This window comes from Mustelus asterias, chromosome 21, assembly GCF_964213995.1.
Source record: "Mustelus asterias chromosome 21, sMusAst1.hap1.1, whole genome shotgun sequence".
NCBI classification, from domain to species: domain Eukaryota; kingdom Metazoa; phylum Chordata; class Chondrichthyes; order Carcharhiniformes; family Triakidae; genus Mustelus; species Mustelus asterias.
Window position 1 is genome coordinate 53084110 of NC_135821.1, and position 21015 is coordinate 53105124.

The 21015-nt window shown below is 43.1% G+C and overlaps 1 protein-coding gene and 1 long non-coding RNA gene across 2 annotated transcripts in view; both read right to left on the bottom strand.

Annotated features, from left to right (window-relative positions):
- LOC144509276 (protein argonaute-1-like) overlaps positions 1–5782 on the bottom strand; it is a 101569-nt gene extending 95787 nt beyond the window's left edge. Inside the window, exon 1 of the mRNA XM_078237897.1 lies at positions 5678–5782. Coding sequence (XP_078094023.1) covers positions 5678–5702 — 25 coding nt within the window. The 5' untranslated portion in view covers positions 5703–5782. The remainder of the gene's footprint in view (positions 1–5677) is intronic.
- A 9785-nt stretch (positions 5783–15567) lies between these two features.
- Positions 15568–20999, bottom strand: LOC144509279 (uncharacterized). Its single transcript, XR_013500432.1, has 3 exons — positions 20876–20999; positions 20739–20792; positions 15568–15672 (listed from the first exon to the last, which is right to left on the bottom strand). It is a non-coding gene; the product is annotated as an uncharacterized LOC144509279 (long non-coding RNA).
- Positions 21000–21015: the final 16 nt, after the last annotated feature.

The following is a 21015-nucleotide window of genomic DNA, read 5'->3' on the forward strand; positions in this document are numbered from 1 at the left end:
TGACTTGAATTTGGGCAGGGGTGACAATTTGAGAGATTCAAACAGGGAGTTGTGGGAAAGTTGGGCACATATTTAGGAAACATTACTTCCAAGAACTTTGGGAAAAAATTATATTCACAATGGAAAATGTGCATAAAGAACAGTTCTTCTGTTAACACTGGGGATATTTCACATGTTCTACTGAACAATGTCATTTTGTTAACCACTGACAATTTTTAAATATGAAAGGAAGTGGAGGAAGACTTGAGCGCTGATCCCATGTTCAACTAAGTACAGCTGCCATTTAAATTCCATTAAGAAGTTTAACAACACCAGGTTAAAGTCCAACAGGTTTATTTGGTAGCAAAAGCCACACAAGCTTCCGGAGCTCCAACCTCCAAACTTCTTACTGTGTTTACCCCAGTCCAACGCCGGCATCTCCACATCATTTAAATTCCACACAGTAAGAAGTCTCACATCACCAGGTTAAAGTCCAACAGGTTTATTTGGTAGCAAATACCATAAGCTTTCGGCCACAGGCAGCTGAGACAAATCAGGAAATATCAGTGGCCAGAACAGTTCTGAATATATAGCTGTTTCAGTGTCCCAGGATAAATAACAAGCATAAAACTGGTCAATATCCACCAGAATGTCAACGAAGATTCTTCTGCACGATGGCACAGTGGTTAGTGCCTCACAGTTCCAGGGACCCGGGTTCGATTCCCGGCTTGGGTCACTGTGTGTGTGTAGTCGGCATGTTCTCCCTGTGTCTGCATGCTTTCCTCCTACAGTCCGAATGATGTGCTGGTTAGGTGCATTGGCCATGATAAATCTCCCTCAGTGTACCCAAACAGGCACCGGAGTGTGGCGACTAGAGGATTTTCATAGTAACTTAGTTCCAGTGTTAATGTAAAGTTATTGTGACACTAATACACAAAAAAAAAATCTTCTTCTGGCCTTCACATCAGCAATCTGCAAGGTTGGAGAAATAGGAGTGAACATCTTCCTGATGGATAGCTGGAATTCCTGCTGGAAGTGAGAGTTCAGGTGCAGTTTCACTGTCAAAAAGCCTGCTGCCTAAGCTGATACATGAAGAATGTTGCCCTTAGAAATGCATCCAAGTAAGGGTAATCAAAAGTTCATTAGATTCAAAGTTTCCCTTTTATTAGGATAAAATTGCTTTATTTAGCTGATTGTTAGTCAACGAACCAGCAAACAGCACAGGAATCTATTACAAAAGCATGTTAAACTACGCACAAAAACCTCGCTGCATTGCATAGTTTATTGTTGGCCATGTATTTCCAGAGGTTTTTAAAAAATCTGGAAATAATTTTTCAGCCACCAAGAATTACAGCACCAACGTTTAATGCACCAGTGCTGATTTTGACAGCTCATGTTGAACTTGTGTGCTGTAGCATAATAATTACATTTTGACTCATTTAAAATTATGTTATCAGCCGTAAGTCCACAAAGGACCATACGCGTTCCTCTTAGAGAGAGGCAAGTGGTTGTATCGCTGAAGGGGCACCACTCCACATCAAATGTGGAGCAAGGCAGAGACAGGCTTCCACAAATTATCAGCTGGTACAGGGATTGAACACATGCTGTTGGCATAATTCTGCACCACACTCTGGCCATCTAAGCTAACCAACTCCCACAAATGTGTAACGCTTGTGATGATTACCATGCACGACCACTTGTCCTCCAAGATCACAAAGTTATTAAATGGCAAAGTTCCAATTTGTTTTCTTAGGTAAATAAGATTTAATTGATGTATGAACACATCTTTTAAAAGGGAGTTTAGGGTCCATAATTTATTGCAATGGTAGATAAATGATCCATGGATAAAGCACAACTGGTGAATTTCAACAAGTCCTTATCTTTACAAATGATTGGGTTAGAGTGAGTGATCCAGAGGTATTGAAACAAGCCAATGTTGAGAAAACTTGCATGTTTAAGCTAAAAAGGGTGCAAGCAAGAAAAAACAATTGTAAAACATTTAGTATTTCACAGACTGAAGACATTTAGCATTAATTCTAAGGTGTAACTAAAGTTTATACCCAGTCTTTGCAGGCACATAAAGCTGTTTTCAATGTAAATGATCAACTCAAAATGGTTTAAATTTCAGAATAAAATTTGGGAAGAATGATAACATGTTATGCAATTTCCTGCAAATTTCTCATCAATTAATTGGAGGTTGTGCTTAAGCATCAAGCATTAAGAACTTCTGATAAAGTTGATTCTGTAGAAGTTTGAAAGGCAACAAGCTGCAGATGCTGAAAATCCAAAACAAAAACAGAAATTGCTGGACACACTCAAAATGAAGCTCAGTTCAGTACAATCCTCTGCAGAGATACAAAATATGTTTCTACTTGTAAACCTCAAGCAATCTCAAGGCAGATAATGATCATTAACATACAGTTCCACTCTGTCCCAACGATGAGCCTTATGTACCAACCACCAATGGGACACTGCCATTTGCTGCAGCATAGATCCCTGTGGGTATCAATGAAAGACTAATTTTCAACAAATTCTGGTGTTTTGTGTTGTGGGTTTGCAGGAGGTAGGATGAGGCAAAATCATTCAAATCCATGTCAATCAGGGCTGTTGCAGTGTGCAATGAGACAGCATTTCTACTTATCATACACACATGCTCGATTCATGGAACTCATTAAAATTACACTGAAGTAAATGTCTGTCTCCTCAAAGTAGGTATTATAACCAACTTCAGATTGATGGTAAATTCAATAAATTAAAAAGTTACACGTCCACACGGTCACTTAAGCATGTTTTTGTTTACAGAAGGTGGAATGTTCATTTGCATCTGCTGTACAAAGACAGAACAATAGATAAACTTGCACTTATAGTGTCTTTTACTGCCATTGGATATGCCAAAGCTCCTCAGTTAATTCAGAGAATCAAAACAGTATAGTACAGAAGGTGGTTTTCTGGCTCATTGAGTCTTTCAAAGAGCAATTTATTATTCCCACCTCCCTGCTCTTTCTCAATTTCTTTCTCCTTTTGAAGGCTGTATCCAGCATATTCTTGGGAAGTGCATTAGAATTCAAAACATTAATTGCTTTCCTCACGTTGTTGCTTCTAGCTCTTTTGCCAATCACCTTAAATCACTGGTCTCCAGCTGTTGACCCTTCAGACACTGGATACAGTCTTTCTTTATTTATTAAACCATTCATGACGCCTCCATAAAATCCTCTCTGTTCAAAACAAGAACTCCAGCCTCTCTAGTCTAACCGTTAAACTTTTATTCCCTATCCCTGGAATTATTCTGATAAACCTTTTCTGTTCTCTGCCCAAAGCCTTCATGTCCTTTCTGAAGTGTGGGGTGCAGAACTGGGCACAATACTCCTGTTGGGGCTCTGGGAACAACAGCAAGCCATTTAGCCCTCCAGCTTATCCAATAAGATGTGACCCAACACTATATGCTCACCATTGCCCCATATGCCTCAATACTGTCCCTTAATAAAAAAAATCGTTCAATCTCAGGTTCAGAAGGAAGTTCCAAACTTCTACGGCCATTTGTGTGTAAAATGTTTCCTAATTTAACTCTCATAAGGTCTGGTTCTAATTTTTAGACTATGGCCCTAGCCCCAGAGACCATAAGCAGCAGAAATAGTTCCCATCTATCCTTAATGCCCCTCATATCATCTAGGAAACTTAAACCACACCATTTCTCAACTTTCTAAATTCCAGGGAATATAACCCGAGTATATAAAACCTCTCCTCACAATTTAACCCTTTTGAGTCCAGCGATGATTCAGGTAAATCTACAGTGTCCTCCTTCCAAGACCAATACATTCTTCCAAAAGTCTGGTGTCCAGAACTTCCTCAGAATCCAGGTATGATCTAACCAGGGCTTTGTATAGCTCCAGATAGCTTCTAAAATCTTGATGTCCAGTCATAATTTTAAAATTGCTGATGATGGTTGAGAGAGATGGCTGGGATACCTGCCAAATAGTGCCATGAGATCTTTTATATTACACTACTGAGATAACAGTGAGGGTTTTAAAATGCTGGTCTGAATTACGAGCTCTCTGGAATGGGGCCTGATGCTCATGTACTGCTACGGCAGTGATGTTCCAATTCCATTTTTTTTGCACTGCAAGAATGAGTTCCTTAAACTTGTGTGTATAAACATGCATTTATTGCTTATTCCCAATTGCCTTCAACTGATTTAAGAGTCAATCACATTGGTAAGGATGGCAGAGTACCTTCCCTAAGGGTCATTAGTGAACCAGATGGGTTTTTACAACAATCGACAATGGTTTCATGGTCATTACTAGACTTTTAATCCAAATTTTTATTAAATTCAAATTTCACCATTTGCTGTGGGATTTGAACTAGTGTATCTCTGGATCAGTGCATCCCACTGCATCTCTGGATCACTAGTCCAGTGACAATACCTCTATCCACAACTTCCCTTTTGAGGTGCAGGCATTGCTGTTAACAAAGCAAACACAGCAGCCAAATTGAACAATATGTAGACATTAAAAGTGCCACAAAACAGTTTTGGTGGTACTGTTGGCCAGCACATGACGTGAATCAGAAAATTCATGAGTATTTATATATCTGCTTGACACAGAATACTCACCAATATCTTGTACCTCCAGGAACAATGTTTATTTTCTATGCTCTCAAAATCACAATGTCAAGAAAGATAAGAAACAATTTGCCTTCATCTCCACCCCATTAGAATAGTTATCTGACTCTTAAATGACCAGGACAGTTTTGTCCACCAGCCTACATCATTACTCTCTGAAGAAAATTTTTCACCAGACCAGTGCCATGAGTATTCCTTGCTGCTATCAGACTTTTGAACGGACCTATCTTACATGAGGTTGATCTTTCTCTACACTCTAGTTATGACTGTAAAGCTACATTCTGCACCCTCTCCTTTCCTTCTCCCCTATGTACTCTATGAACAGTATGCTTTGTCTGTATAGCGTGCAAGAAACAATACCTTTCACTGTATACTGGTACGTGACAATAATAAATCAAATGTCTAACCAGATTTTAAGCTATCTACATTGCTTTGTGTACTTTCAAGGGACACCTCTTACTTCAAGGACAAAATGTATCCGTTCTAGTAGCCTTCCTCCATACCTTCTATGCTGTCTCTTTGCTACATCCCTTAAAAGGGCCCGAATATTTTCCTTTGCTAATGGACAAAACTAGCCACAACACAACATATAGACTGACCAATGCTATACACACAGTTACAGCATTACATCCTGTGGTGTTGCACTCTGCAGATGTAACAAGCATGATTATTTTTTGATCGGTCCATATTTCACTGCACTTTATTTTACCAGGGGGTAAGTTCCTCAGTGAATGGAATGGTACAGGAGCTTGTTGGGGATTTTGCGGTCTCCACTGCAAGAGCAATTTCTCCATCACATTTCACCGCAGGTGATGCAGCTGAGCGCAAAGTTTGAATGTGAGCGGACCCTGGGCGCTCTATTCTGGCGCTGTCCCAGGTGGATGTCCCCCCGCCCCAATCCGCTCCTTCAGCGTCTCTCGCCGTTTTTAAACAAAATTACAAACTCTTGCTGCTGCTGCTGCGGCGCTGCTCCCACTGCGCATGCTCTCCTCACAGACCCTAAATCCGGAGCCCCCCTCCCCTCAGCTCACCCCAATAAAAATTAACCCAACGCTCAAATCCCGCGTCCCAGCCGCTTACCTGCTGCCGCTGGCCCCGCTTCCATCCCATAGGCCGCGTGTGAGAGCCGATTTCCCCGGGTGTAACGGCTCAAAGCCCCGCGTCCTCCCCCGAGGAGCGACTCCACTCCACAACACAACACGCACACTGATACCGCGCACGCGCCTCGCAAGCCCCGCCTCACCCGGCGGCCCACCAACCCTCCCAGTTGGGCATGCGCCAGACAAGCCCCCGCCCCTCCCAGTGGCCTAGCGCTCCCAACCGCGCACGCGCCAGAAGCTCGCGACAGAGACCGCCTCCTCCACAACAATGTCGCATGCGTCATTCCGTAACGTTATGACGCATCGAGAGTCAGCAAGCCACGGAAAAGAAGGAAGGTAGCGCCGCATGGGGGCCGCTGCAGAAACAGCAGGTGCTTTGCGCTGCTGGAGTCAACTCCTTGAATTGAGCGTGCGTACAGGAGGTGGTGAAAATGCATCGTGTACAGCTGGAACCAGGTAGTTTTACAGCTGATCCCACAGTAGAAAAGAGTCAGTTAAACCAAAGTATCCATGAACTACAGCAAACATAATGCACGATCAAATTTGGCCAAGATCAAATGCGCTTTCTTGTCACCTTAGATCTTGTATGGTTACCATGAATTGAATTCAATTTGATTTGGCTTTTGGAGCAAGCAGGAACTTGAGTTTATTTTATTCGTGTCATAAATAGGCTTACATTGACACAGCAAATGAAGTCACTGTGAAAATCTCCTAGTGGTCATGCTCCAGCACCTGTCTGGGTACACTAATTTAGCATGGCCAATGCACCTAAGAATCAAAGAACAAAGAACAATACAGCACAGGAACAGGCCCTTCGGCCCTCCAAGCCCGCGCCGCTCCCCGGTCCAGGATTGAATCCTGAATCCAGGATCCCCGCCCAATTTTCCAGCCTATCTACATACTAATATCCTATCCACCGAGCTGTCCCTCACAGCTATGATGCTTTGTTCATCACAACCTATTAACTCACCCCTACCCCCCCATTCCAGACCATGTGATCTTCAGGGAGAGGCGAAAACCCAGAGTGAAAACCCCAGGGCCAATATGGGGAAAAAAAATCTGGGAAATTCCTCTCCGACCCCCTGAGGCGATCGAAACGAGTCCAGGAGATCACACTGGCCCTGATCGGAAAATGCTTCCCAACCCCATTCATTTCCACTTCCATGAACACCATATGAATTCCCTGCCCCCGAGACAGGTTCCCAACTATCCGCAGTCTCGCTCTGTACTGGCACCAGCAAGATGATCATAGAATGAAGACTTGAAACGAGAAACAAAGAACAATTAGCCCGCGCCGCTCCCTGGTCCAAACTAGACCACTCTTTTGTATCCCTCCATTCCCACTCCGTTCATATAGCTGTCTAGATAAGTCTTAAACGTTCCCAGTGTGTCCGCCTCCACCACCTTGCCCAGCAACCCATTCCAGGCCCCCACGACCCTCTGTGTAAAATATGTCCTTCTGATATCTGTGTTAAACCTCCCCCCCTTCACCTTGAACCTATGACCCCTCGTGAACGTCACCACCGACCCGGGGAAAAGCTTCCCACCGTTCACCCTATCTATGCCTTTCATAATTTTATACACCTCTATTAAGTCTCCCCTCATCCTCCGTCTTTCCAAGGAGAACAACCCCAGTTTCCCCAATCTCTCCTCATAACCAAGCCCCTCCATACCAGGCAACATCCTGGTAAACCTCCTCTGTACTCTCTCCAAAGCCTCCACGTCCTTCTGGTAGTGTGGTGACCAGAACTGGACGCAGTATTCCAAATGCGGCCGAACCAACATTCTATACATCTGCAACATCAGACCCCAACTTTTATACTCTATGCCCCGTCCTATAAAAGCAAGCATGCCATATGCCTTCTTCACCACCTGTGACGTCACCTTCAAAGATCTGTGGACTTGCACACCCAGGTCCCTCTGCGTCTCTACACCCTTTATGGTTCTTCCATTTATCGTGTAGCTCCTCCCTACATTATTCCCACCAAAATGCATCACTTCGCATTTATCAGGATTGAACTCCATCTGCCATTTCTTTGCCCAAATTTCCAGCCTATCTATATCCATCTGTAGCCTCTGACAGTGTTCCTCACTATCTGCAAGTCCTGCCAGTTTTGTGTCGTCCGCAAACTTGCTGATCACCCCAGCTACTCCTTCTTCCAGATCATTTATATAAATCACAAAAAGCAGAGGTCCCAATACAGAGCCCTGCGGTACACCACTAGTCACAGGCCTCCAGCCGGAAAAAGACCCTTCCACTACCACCCTCTGTCTTCTATGACCAAGCCAGTTCTCCACCCATCTAGCCACCTCCCCCTTTATCCCATGAGATCCAACCTTTTTCACTAGCCTACCATGAGGGACTTTGTCAAACGCTTTACTAAAGTCCATATAGACAACATCCACGGCCCTTCCTTCGTCAACCATTTTGGTCACTTCTTCAAAAAACACCACCAGGTTAGTGAGGCATGACCTCCCTCTCACAAAACCATGCTGACTATCGTTAATGAGTTTATTCCTTTCTAAATGCGCATACATCCTATCTCTAAGAATCTTCTCCAACAACTTCCCCACCACGGACGTCAAGCTCACCGGCCTATAATTACCCGGGTTATCCTTCATAGAATCATAGAAACCCTACAGTACAGAAAGAGACCATTCGGCCCATCGAGTCTGCACCGACCACAATCCCACCCAGGCCCTACCCCCATATCCCTACAGATTTACCCACTAATCCCTCTAACCTATGCATCTGGCAGGAAGGTTGGCTAAGGCTACTAGGGAGAGTTTAAACTAGATAGGTTGGGGGGAGGGGATCAAAGTGACGTGACTGAGAGTGAGGAAGGTAGCTTGCAAACAGAGAAGGGTTATAGGCAGTGCAAGAGGGCAGGTGGACTGGGAACAGAGAAGGGGAGAGGTCAGACCATAGGATTGAGATGTGTCTACTCTAATGCCAGGAGTATAGTGAATAAACAACTAGCTAAAGGAGGAGAGGGCTTGGGAGATGTTAGTAGCGCTTCAACAAACCGGGTCCAGATAAAGGCTGGCATAAAGACACTTTGCCTGAATGCACGAAGCATTCGAAACAAAGTAAATGAGTTGATGGCACAAATCCATACAAATGAATATGATCTAGTGTCCATCACAGATACGTGGTTGCAGGGTGACCAGGACTGGGAGATACAGGGTTATCAGGCATTTAGGAAGGATAGACAGGTAGAAAAAGGAGGTGGGGTAGCTCCGTTAATAAAGGATAATATCAGGACGGTAGTGAGAGACGACATAGGCTCTAAGGAGCAAAACGTGGAATCGTTGTGGGTGGAGATAAGGAATAGTAGGGGGAGAAAGACACTGGTAGGCGTGGTCTATAGGCCCCCAAATAATAACTTAGAGGTGGGGAGGGCTATAAACAAGCAAATAATGGATGCGTGCAAAAGTGGAACAGCAATAATCATGGGGGATTTTAACCTACATATTGATTGGTCAACTCAAATTGGACGTGGAGGGCTTGAGGAAGAGTTCTTGGAATGCTGTCGGGATTGTTTCATTGAACAGTATGTTACAGAACCTACGAGAGAGCGAGCTATCTTGGATCTGGTTCTGTGCAATGAGACAGGTAGGATTAAGGATCTTCTTGTGAAGGATCCTCTTGGGATGAGTGATCATAATATGGTGGAATTTCTGATACAGATGGAGGGTGAGAAAGTAGGGTCCCAAACCAGTGTCCTCTGCTTGAACAGAGGGGAGTACGATAGGTTGAGGGTGGAATTGGCTAATGTAGACTGGGCGAGCAGACTGGTAGGTAGGACAGCTGAGGAACAGTGGAGGATTTTTAAGGAGATTTTTTTAAGTACTCAGCAAAAATATATTCCGGTGATAAAGAAGGACTGTAAGAAAAAGGTTAATCGGACGTGGATAAAGGAAATAAAGGAGAGTATTAAAATAAAATCAGATGCGTACAGAGTGGCCAAAAATAGTGGAGAATTAGTGGATTGGGAAAGCTTTAAAGAAAAACAAAGAACGACTAAGAAAGCGATTAAGGAAAGATAGATTATGAAACTAAACTAGCCCAAAATATAAAAAATGATAGTAAAAGTTTTTACAAGTACATAAAAAGGAATACAGTGGCTGGAGTGAATGTTGGACCCTAGGAAGATGAGAGGGGGGATTTAATAGTGGAAAACAAGGAAATGGCTGAGACTTTAAATAAGTTCTTTGTGTCGGTCTTCACGGTGGAAGACACAAATAGTTTGCCGAATATTAGAGATCGAGAGTTGGTGGGAGGGAAGGTCCTTAATACAATTACTGTTACTAAGGAGGTGGTGCTTGGTAGACTAATAGGACTGAAGGTAGACAAATCCCCGGGCCCGGATGGAATGCATCCCAGGGTACTGAAAGAAATGGCTGAGGTAATAGCAGATGCGTTAGTAGTAATTTATCAAAATTCGCTGGACTCTGGGGTAGTGCCGGCTGACTGGAAAACAGCTACTGTTACGCCGCTGTTTAAAAAAGGAAGTAGACAAAAGGCGGGTAACTACAGGCCGGTTAGCTTAACGTCCGTAGTTGGGAAGATGCTAGAGTCCATTATTAAAGAGGAAATAACAGAGCACCTGAATAAGAATGGTTCGATCAAGCAGATGCAGCATGGATTCATGAAGGGAAAGTCGTGTTTGACGAATCTACTGGACTTTTATGAAGATGTCACTAGTGCAGTTGACAGAGGGGAACCGGTGGATGTGGTGTTTTTAGATTTCCAGAAGGCGTTCGATAAGGTGCCTCACAAAAGGTTGCTGCAGAAGATTGGGGTACACGGAGTTAGGGGTAAGGTGTTGGCGTGGATTGGGGATTGGCTATCTAACAGGAAGCAGAGAGTGGGATAAATGGGTGCTTTTCTGGTTGGCAGTTGGTGACCAGTGGCGTGCCGCAGGGATCGGTGCTGGGGCCTCAATTGTTTACCATTTACATCGGTGATCTGGAGGGGACTGAATGTAGGGTATTCAAGTTTGCTGATGACACGAAGGTGAGTGGGAAAGCGAATTGCGTGGAGGACGCGGAAAGTCTGCAGAGAGATTTGGATAGGCTGAGCGAGTGGGCGAGGATCTGGCAGATGGAATATAACGTTAGCAAATGTGAGGTTATCCACTTTGGAAGAAATAATAGTAAATTGGAATATTATTTAAATGGAGAAAAATTACATCGTGCGACTGTGCAGAGGGACCTGGGGGTCCTTGTGCACGAATCGCAAAAACTCAGTCTGCAGGTGCAGCAGGTGATCAAGAAGGCGAATGGAATGTTGGCCTTTATCGCGAGGGGAATAGAATATAAAAGCAGGGAGGTCTTGCTGCAACTGTACAGGGTACTGGTGAGGCCGCAACTGGAGTACTGTGTGCAGTTTTGGTCCCCTTATTTGCGAAAGGATATATTGGCCTTGGAGGGAGTGCAGAGAAGGTTCACCAGGTTGATACCGGAGATGAGGGGTGTGGCTGGAGAGATTGAACAGATTGGGTCTGTACTCGTTGGAGTTTAGAAGGATGAGGGGTGATCTTATAGAGACATATAAGATAATGAAGGGGCTGGATAGGGTAGAGGTGGAGAGATTCTTTCCACTTAGAAGGGATACCAGAACTAGAGGGCACAGCCTCAAAATAAGGGGGGGCCGGTTCAGAACAGAGTTGAGGGGGAACTTCTTCTCTCAGAGGGTAGTGGAATTCTCTGCCCATTGAAGTGGTGGAGGCTTCCTCGTTGAATATGTTTAAATCACGGGTAGATAGTTTTCTGATCGATAAGGGAATTAGGGGTTATGGGGAGCAGGCGGGTAAGTGGAACTGATTCGCTTCAGATCAGCCATGATCTTGTTGAATGGCGGGGCAGGCTCGAAGGGCCAGATGGCCTACTCCTGCTCCTATTTCTTATGTTCTTATGTTCTTATCTCAGGACACTAAGGGCAATTTTTTTTTTAGCATGGCCAATCAACCTAACCCGCACATCTTTGGACTGTGGGAGGAAACCTGAGCACCCGGAGGAAACCGACGCAGACACGAGGAGAATGTGCAAACTCCACACAGAGAGTGACCCAAGCCGGGAATCTAACCCAGGTCCCTGGAGCTGTAAAGCAGTAGTGCTAACCACCGTGCTACCATACCGTGCCGCTAACCAGCATGTCTTTCAGACTGTGGGAGAAAACCAGAAATTCCAGCCTCCCAGACTATCTGGATCTACTACAGTTTGCCTACTGCCGCAACAGGTCCACAGCAGGCGCCATCTCCCTGGCCCTGCACTTGTCCCTGGAAGACCTAGATAACAAAGACACTTATGTCAGACTCCTATTTATTGACTACAACCCAACCTTCAACACCATTATTCCCACGAAATTCATCTCCAAACTCCGTGACTGGATCCTGAACTTCTTAACTCACAGACCATAATCAGCAAGGATAGGCAACAACATCTCCTCCACGATCATCCTCAACGCTGGTGCCCCACAAGGCTGTGTTCTCAGCCTCCTACTATACTCCTTATACACCTATGACTGTGTGGTCAAATTCCCCTCCAATTCGATTTTCAAGTTTGCTGACGACACCTCTGTAGTGGGTCGGATCTCAAACAATGACGAGACAGAGTACAGCAACAAAATAGAGAATCTGGTGAACTGGTACGGCAACATTAATCTCTCCCTCAATGTCAACAAAATGAAGGAGATTGTCATCGACTTCAAGAAGTGTAAAGGAGAACATGCCCCTGTCTACATCAATGGGGATGAAGTAGAAAGGGTCGAGAGCTTCAAGATTTTAGATATCCAGATCACCAACAACCTGTCCTGGTCCCTCCATGCTGACACTATAGTTAACAAAGCTGGAATGCAAATCCAGTATCAGCAATGCTGACCATGACAACTATCATTGATTGCTGTAAAAACCCACCTGGTACACAAGGTGATATAGAATCTCAGTGCAGGAGATGGTCATTTGGCCCATCAAGTCCACACCGACTCTCTCAAAGGGCATCCCACCCAGGCCCACACCTCTGCCCCATACCTGTAACCCCCTGTTAATCCACCTACCCTACACATCCTTGGACACGAAGGGGAAAGGCCAAATGCCTTTTAGGGAAATAATCAGCTTCCCTTATGTGGTCCAGCCTACAAGCGACTCCAGACCCACTGCAACCTGGTTGACTCTTAACTGTCCTCTGAAATGACATGGAATAGCATGTTCTGGAACCAATCGGAGAGCAGGCTATATTAGACCTGGTATTGTGCAATGAGATAGGACTAATTTATAACCCCATTGGGTAGCAGCAATGGTAATATGATTGAAATTTATATTCAGTTTGACTGAGGGAAGAGCGAGTCCAAGATTTGTCTTTTAAACTCAAATATGGGCAACAAAAAGAGGGATTGAAAGCAGAACAAACCAAAGTGAACTGCCAAATGAGGTTATCGAGATGCTGGAAATAAATTTAAAGATATATTTTGGAATACACAAATAGATACAAAAATTCTAAGGGGAGGTATCACCATCCATAGTTAAAAAAGTTAAAGATGGTGTCAAACTAAAGAAAAAACATAATTGCACAAAGACAGGTAATATGGGATAGAATATAAAGAACAGGAAAGAATGATAAAAGATCAACAGGTGGGAAAAATTCTTGAGACAAAACTAGCTAGAAATATAAAGTTTCTGTAGATACTTAAATAAGAAAAGTTAACAAAAAGTGATGGTTGGTCTTATAGAAAGTCAGTCTTCGGAATTAATAATGGAAAATAAAGAAATGGCAGGCAAACTGAACAAGTATTTTTTATTATAGTTTTCATTATAGAGAACATAAGTAACATCACAGAAATAGCTGCGAATCAGGAATTGGAAAGGAGGGAGGAACTCAGTAAAAGTACAATCAACAGGGAAGTGGTACCTGCACTTAGCAAAATGGTTGGAGTTGCAGGCCAACAAATTCCTGGGTTCAGATGGACTTCATCCTCGGGACTTAAAAGTGGCTAGTTAGATAGTTGATGCTGTCTCTGTGCTGACATCACTCCTACTTCCTAATATCTAAGAAATTAAAATTCTTACGTCTGCTCATAACAAAACATCACTTTGTTTTCACATCTTTGTCATACTTGTCAATATTTCAGTTTTGAATGTCAATGTCTGTTTTGGAAACTGCCAATGAAAATCTGTGACATTGATTATATAATCCCGCAACTAGTAGAATTGACCGAGTTTTGCATCTCTCAGCTTTTCACCCTGTAATGCAAGGAAACGCCTCTATTCCAACTCTTTGAATCTGCTTCCCAAATTCCTGTAAGTTTTGCTGTTCATATACAGATGATAAATACTTTAATTATATACAAATAGGGCAAAAGATGTGACTTTAGAGGGGCCCTGAATTATGTTTGTACACCTTGGTTTAATTATTCTATCCTCCTAACCTGCTTTACCTGAAAAGTGGCCTAGACCTTGATTCCTGGTACTGTAGGAGATTGACTGGTCATATTTAATACATGTATAAATGAGATTTGACATTTCTAAATATCTGAATGTTTTATACTTAGCCATAGTAAATGGGCAGTGTTACAGGGATAGGGTGGGGGTTTGGGCCTGGGTAGGATGCTCTTTTGGAGTTGGTGGAGATGCAATGGGCCGAATGGCCTCCTTCTGCACTGGAGGGATTCTATGGTTTACTCTGTGGGAATTGCAAGGGTCAGAGACTGAGGAACACAGTGCAGAAAGAGGCCATTCGGTCCATCGAGCCTGCACCTACAATAATCCCACCCAGGCCCTATCCCAATAATCCCACATATTTAAACTGAATCTAAGGGTTAATTTAGCATGGCCAATCCACCTAACCTGCACAGCTTTGGACTGTGGGAAGAAATCAGAGCACCCGGAGGAAACCCAGGCAGAAAGGGAAATAATGTGCAAACTCCACACAGACAGTTACCCGAGGCTGAAATTGAACCCGGGTCCTTAGCACTGTGACCAAGTGCTACCACTGTGCCACCATGCTGCACTATGGACAAACTCATTCAACTTTCCTAGTCAGTGAATCCAGTTCAACCTTTTGGCTATTTTCTCTCATTGTTAAAACCAGGACACCCTTTTCAGAAATAAGACATTCAACAAGGCAATTATGCTGGGTTGCCCTTACAGCAGCAGTCACTCCTGGTTCCATCTCCTTCTCTCCTCCAGGTCAAGGCTTGGCACTGGCGAGAAAGCAGGCAGTGCAGACATTCATGAGCGAAGTATGCATCAGTTTACCTTTTGTCATGACATTGCTAACGCAATCAGATCACCGTTTTCAATGAATGATGATCAAAGATTCTGTACAAATCATGACCATTATTTGCTTTAAATAATAGTTTTAAATTCGCCCAGGATTGCTTTCAATAGCCACCAGGAATTTGATGGTGAATCCAGTAGACTCCCAGCCTTTCCAAGAGGGTTAGAAACCCATTCGGGAAAGTCTGCTGTACTAAACGAGGTGATGCAGGACTCTCGCTGGCTCGCCTATATTAAATCCCACCCCCAAGTCAGGATGGTGATTGAATTGCAGGTGGTTGTGTTCCCATGTGTCTATTTGCCTTTGTTCTTCTAGTTAGAGGTCCACGGTTGGAAGGTGTTGTCAAAGGAGCCTTGGCAACTTTTTAAAAACATGGTAGTGCCACACAACACTTGGGAGGGTGTCATCAATGTGAAGACAGGACCGTGCTATGGTAATTCCTTTCAATGCTGTCATGTTCAGATGTGCCGACAAAAGGTAGATTGCAAAGGATGAAGTCATTTTTCCCTCTTGTTGGTTCTCTCTCCACCTGCTGCAGAAAATAATTGGCAAGATTGGCAGATTTCCTCCTCCAAAAAGTATTGGTGAAATACATGGCACAAAGCAGAAAATGCTGGATGATCTGAGCAGGTGTGACAGTATCAATGGAGAGAGAATAGAGCCAACGTTTCGAGTATGGATGACCCTTCGTCAGAGCTGAAGACAATAGAAAATAGGATGAAATTTATACTGTTAGGGGGAGAATTGACAAAATTGTCAGAGACAAAAAGACAAAGGGAACGTAAACAGTGATGATCATGGCTAAGAAGGGGGCTGAAAGTGGCCACTGAGAGATCAGAATATGTAAATGGCAGAATAAAAGCGATTAGAGTCAAAGGATAATCTGAGACATGTAACAGATTGCCCCACGGGGTGGGTGGGGGAGCGGAAGATGGAAAGTGAGATTTTAAAAGAAGTGGATAAATGAAATGATGCAAGAAATGAAAATTAAATAAGGTAAAATGAAATAAAATAAATGGAAATGGGAACCAAAAGGGTAAGCACTGGAAAATCTCAGCAGGTCTGGCAGCATCATCATTCTGTCCCCAAATTCACTGACCTTCTATCCTCCTTTACATCTCTCCTTCCATATATACTGTCTTATCCACATTCATGCACAGTTCTTAAATAAGGAGACCAAAACTGTATACTGTGCACCAGGTGTGGTCTCACCAACACACTATAATATTGTAACAAGACTTCCCTGCTTTTCTACTCCAGCCTTCTTGCAATAAAGGCCAACATTCTATTTGTCTTCCTAAACACTTGCTGTACCTGCTTGCTAACTTGTGTTTCATATATATATGCACATCCAGATTCCTCAGTACCACAGCATTACGTAGAGTCTCTTTGCTTTTCCATTCTTTCTGCCAAGTGGACAACTTCACATTTTCCTGCGATTATACTTCATGTCAAATGTTTGTCCCCTCATTTAACCTAGCTTATATCCTTTTGAGACTATTTGTATCCTAACAACTTGCTCTCCCTATCTGTGCATTATCAGCAATTTTCCTACAATACAGTCTGTCCTTTCATCCAAATCACTACATAGATTGTAAACTGTTGAGGCCCCAGCACCGATTCCTGTGCCACCCCACAAGTTAGTTTTCCAACCTGCAAATGACTAATACATCTCGAGATCTATTTTCTGATAGTTAGCATGGATAAGGATTGACTAAAACATATGATCACACCACACTCCCACCCTCGTACCCCCCCCCCCCCAAAACCCTTATGTGGTATATCAAATGTCTTTTGGAAGTCCAAATACACATCTTATTGGTTCCCCTTTATCAATCTGATATTAAGTCCTCAAACGATTAAAGGTAATTAATCATACATAACCTTTTCATTAAACCATGTTGACTGTGCCTGATTCATAGAATCCCTACAGTACAGGAGGCCATTCGTGCAGCCCTTGAATTAAGATTTTCAAAATGCCCTGCAATTATGGATTCTAGCATTTTTTCCTAGTGATATTAGGCTAACTGGTCTATGTTTTCTGCTTCCTTCCTTTCTATATTATCAGGTCCAGCTCTCCATTCCAAGATTATTTCAGAATGTCATTATAACCACAAGTTTCTTTTCTGTTGCAAACCATCTTCTTAAACCATTCTCCCAGCTCTCCCACCTTCGCCAGTTGTGAAGAGCTGATGGATTTGTCCCTGAGGTTGAGACCATCTGTTCAGCTGTCTCTGCTGCTTTCCTCTCTTCCTAGTCCATCAGATCAAACTTAAACAAAAGCTTTCCCAGCCCTAGCCCTGAACTGGCATCTTTCTCCAGTTTCCCCACCTCTGCATGTCATCTCCAAGCTCATCTTGTCAAGAAGGCCCACCTCTCGCTCTCCCTTGACCTTATTACCACTCAACTGCTGATCAGTTTACTTTTCTTCTCGATATGTCCCCCCCCCCCATGTTAGCTACAGTCCTTTCAAATCATCTTCCTCCATCACTCCCTCCTAAAAAAAAAATCTTTTGACGCCCTCAAGCCTATGTAACTATTACCCACATCTCCAACACACTTTAATATCAAGAATCCTTTAATATGCTCCCAAATTCATGCCCTTCTTTCCTGGGATTCCATGCTTGTATCCTACCAGTCAGGTTTCTGCTCATTCTTAGCACTGAAATGGTTCTCAAAGTCACAAATTATATCATGTGACTGTGACCATGGTAAACTCTCCCTAATCTTTACCTGTCTGCAGCCTCTGACACGATTGATCTCACCATCTTTCTTCACGTCTCTACTGACTTCCAGCTGGGTGGCATTTCACTCACCTCATTCCATTATTAGCTATTCAGTTGTAGCCAGCTAATCAGCTGCACTGGCTTCTCTTCCTGTCATACGCTAAGTCAGACTGTTCATCACATTAGTTAGTGTTACATTGGATGAAGATCTAACCCCATTTTGTGCCATCAAGACCTCTATTTCCACCTCTGTAAATACAATCACTTGATCCCACTCTTCCCTCAACTTATCTGTTGCTGGAACCCTCCTTTACACCTCCATTACCTCGAGGCTTGGCCAGCAGTGGATTGAAATAGTCAAGTACTCATCTTCCACCCCCTCCACAGATTCTGAATCTCTGCTGCCTGTATTTTAAGTTCACCCCTCACCCGTATTTGTGGAACTACATTGGCTCCTGGGTCAGTAATGCGGATTGTAAAACACTCATTCTTGTTTTCAAATCTCTTTATGGTCTCACCCTTTCCCATCTCTAACCTCCACCAAATGTAGATATCTGTACTCCAATTCTGGTCTCTTGCACATCTATTTTAATTGCTCAACAATTGATAGCCGTGCCTGCAACCTGGGCCTTAAACCCTGGAATTACCTCCGTAAACCCCTCTGCCTCGCCCACCTCCTTTAAGATGCTCATTAAAGCTTATCACTGACCAAGATTTTGGTCAAGTTCAAATATAATCTTATACAGTTGTGTCAAATGTTGAAGTGCCTTGGAGTGTTCTACCGTATTCAAAAGGCACTATACGCGTTCCTTTTTCATGAAGACTCTCAGGTGTCCCTGTGTGTTTAATTCGATGTATTTCAATTGACAAGTTATTAGAATATGCTCACGGAAGGCATTTTTTGTTTTAGATTCAATGGATATATGTCTTTATTATTGATTCACCATCTGGTGGATGCCAATTTCAAGGACTGTTTGCAAGCTGAAGGCAACACTGAGAATGTCTGAAAGCATGTTTCATTCAAGAGCCAAGTCAAGGTTCCAACTGTATAATGGTGTACCCAGACAATTTTCCTCGTGACAGAATCCCTACATATGCAAGTGAATATTTCCTTTGGACCGTACAAGAAATTTTAAGATCAGAGCAATGGTTTGTGGGAAAAGGGGAAGCAGTTTCAAGGACAGAAGTCCAAGCCTACATGGAAACATTGCAATTAACAGAACAGGAGACAGATCTTGTCTTCACTGGTTCCTTGCTCAGGTGATCCAAAACTAACTTCCTAACTAACCACCAACTTCCCACAACCCTGGATCGACCTTGGCTTCAAATGTGTATGCATTTTTCTTTTAAAAGATGCAATGGTCTCAACTAGCCCACATGTACACACTACATTTTACATTTTAAAAATTGTCTGTCTCCTCACAGTGACGCATTTAAATTATGAGCCTCCATCAGTATCTCTCCATCCAATAGAAATTGTGTTCTCAATGACCTTGTCAAAATCTCTCATTGTTTAGCAAAATCTAATTAAGACTTTCTCTATTCTAAAGAAAATAGTCTCCCATTATTTGTACAGTTGCTCATCCCTACATTGAGAATGTAATAAGGTACCCAAAACCAGGCCAACAAGCTGCGACAGGATGTCCTAGAAGGAAGTGTTAGTCACCAGGCAGGAACACCTCTTTGCCAAAACCACTGTGGGTCCTGCATTTGGCAGTGGTCGATAAGCAAATCTGTCTTGTAGCCCTGCGTTTAAAACAAATTGACCTTCAAGATGGCAGACATGATGCAAAATGTCCCATATAGGTCCTTTCACCAAACTGAATGCAGGTGCCCATCATGTAGTTAGTGAGGAGACATATTTACAGAAACGAGTTACTGCAAGCCATTCCCTGGAGACTGGTGCAAGAACATGTGTTCCTATATCCAGAGCTTGGTATTTAAGTGTGCTGGAATTTTGAGGGATACTAAATAAAGCAGGCATCATGCACACTTAACCCAAATGATATCAAGCAGTGAAGAGGAAAGAGGCTTTACAAACTCATGGAATTTTTTTGTCAGGAGGAGTGGAGAAGACCATGAAGAGCTGCAACTTGGGCTTTTTTTCTCTTCTCCATCCCTTCCCCCTCTATGACCTACCTGCTGTTTGACTACCCAAAACCAGGCCAACAAGCTGCGACAGGATGTCCTTTTAAGATGTACCAATTACATAATAACGGTGTGGTGTGTTACAGATTAGTCAGGGAATCGGAGCTGCTGAGACAACTTGTACTTCACATGCATGTTGTGGTTTGGGGCTATGGATAGTGATGGTAGAGCTCCAACTTTCTTCCCATCACTTGGCTGACCTGGAATCTCTTTGGAAGGATTTGCAGGTTGATAATCAACTTGTTTAGCCACATTATGAGCACTCTTTCCTTGGTCATCAAGTCCTTGGGTTGGACCAGAAACCAATGCTTCTGACTTGGAGGCAGTGTTACACCACAAGATCTCCCAGAAACAGAAGCATGACTGTAAATAAGTGGGGCCTCCCATGAATGGACAGTGTTCCACCCACTGCCTGGAGTTGCATTCTACACCCATTTATTCACATGAATTCCTTTCTGTTAATTTCTCTAAAATGTACCCTATAACTTAATTAAATGCAGAAATTGTAGAAGAATTTAGAGTGCAGTCATTTCTCCCGAAGTGAAAATACTATCCAACATCTTAATTAAAAGTAGCTCATGTTCCCGAAACAATTTGTATAAGTTTACAAATTAATTAGCATGACCTATTATGTATTTTGCACCCCAAACCAAATTCCACCTCTAACACATCATGCAACCAACCAGATCAACTGGACCATTTTCCCAGGACCTAAATACCAAGATTAATTTCAACATAAAACAGGAATCTCTTACAAAATGATCAAAAATACAAACATAATCTGGAAGAGATCTGGAACAAACCCTTTTCCATGATGAATCAAGCTCCCTTTGAGGAGTAGAAAGTCCAAATCTGTAACTTTAAGGGCAAATCGGAGGCATACCATACCTTATTTAAGCTGCACATGTGGAATCCATGTCAGAGCAGAATGCTATGGAAAGGCTGTGGAAAGGAAAACAATTCACATTTCATATTGGTGCTCAAAGAATCCAGCTCAATTGGCAAAAAACATAATGTGACATTACCTAAATGTTACACTCATTTGAACCAGTTGTGCATATTGTATCCAGGCTTTTGCAGTGTGGTAAAGCAATGCCTCTACTGGCTACCCATCCAGCTAGCATGGTGGATTCAGCAGTTATGGAAAATAGTCCTGTACAAGAAA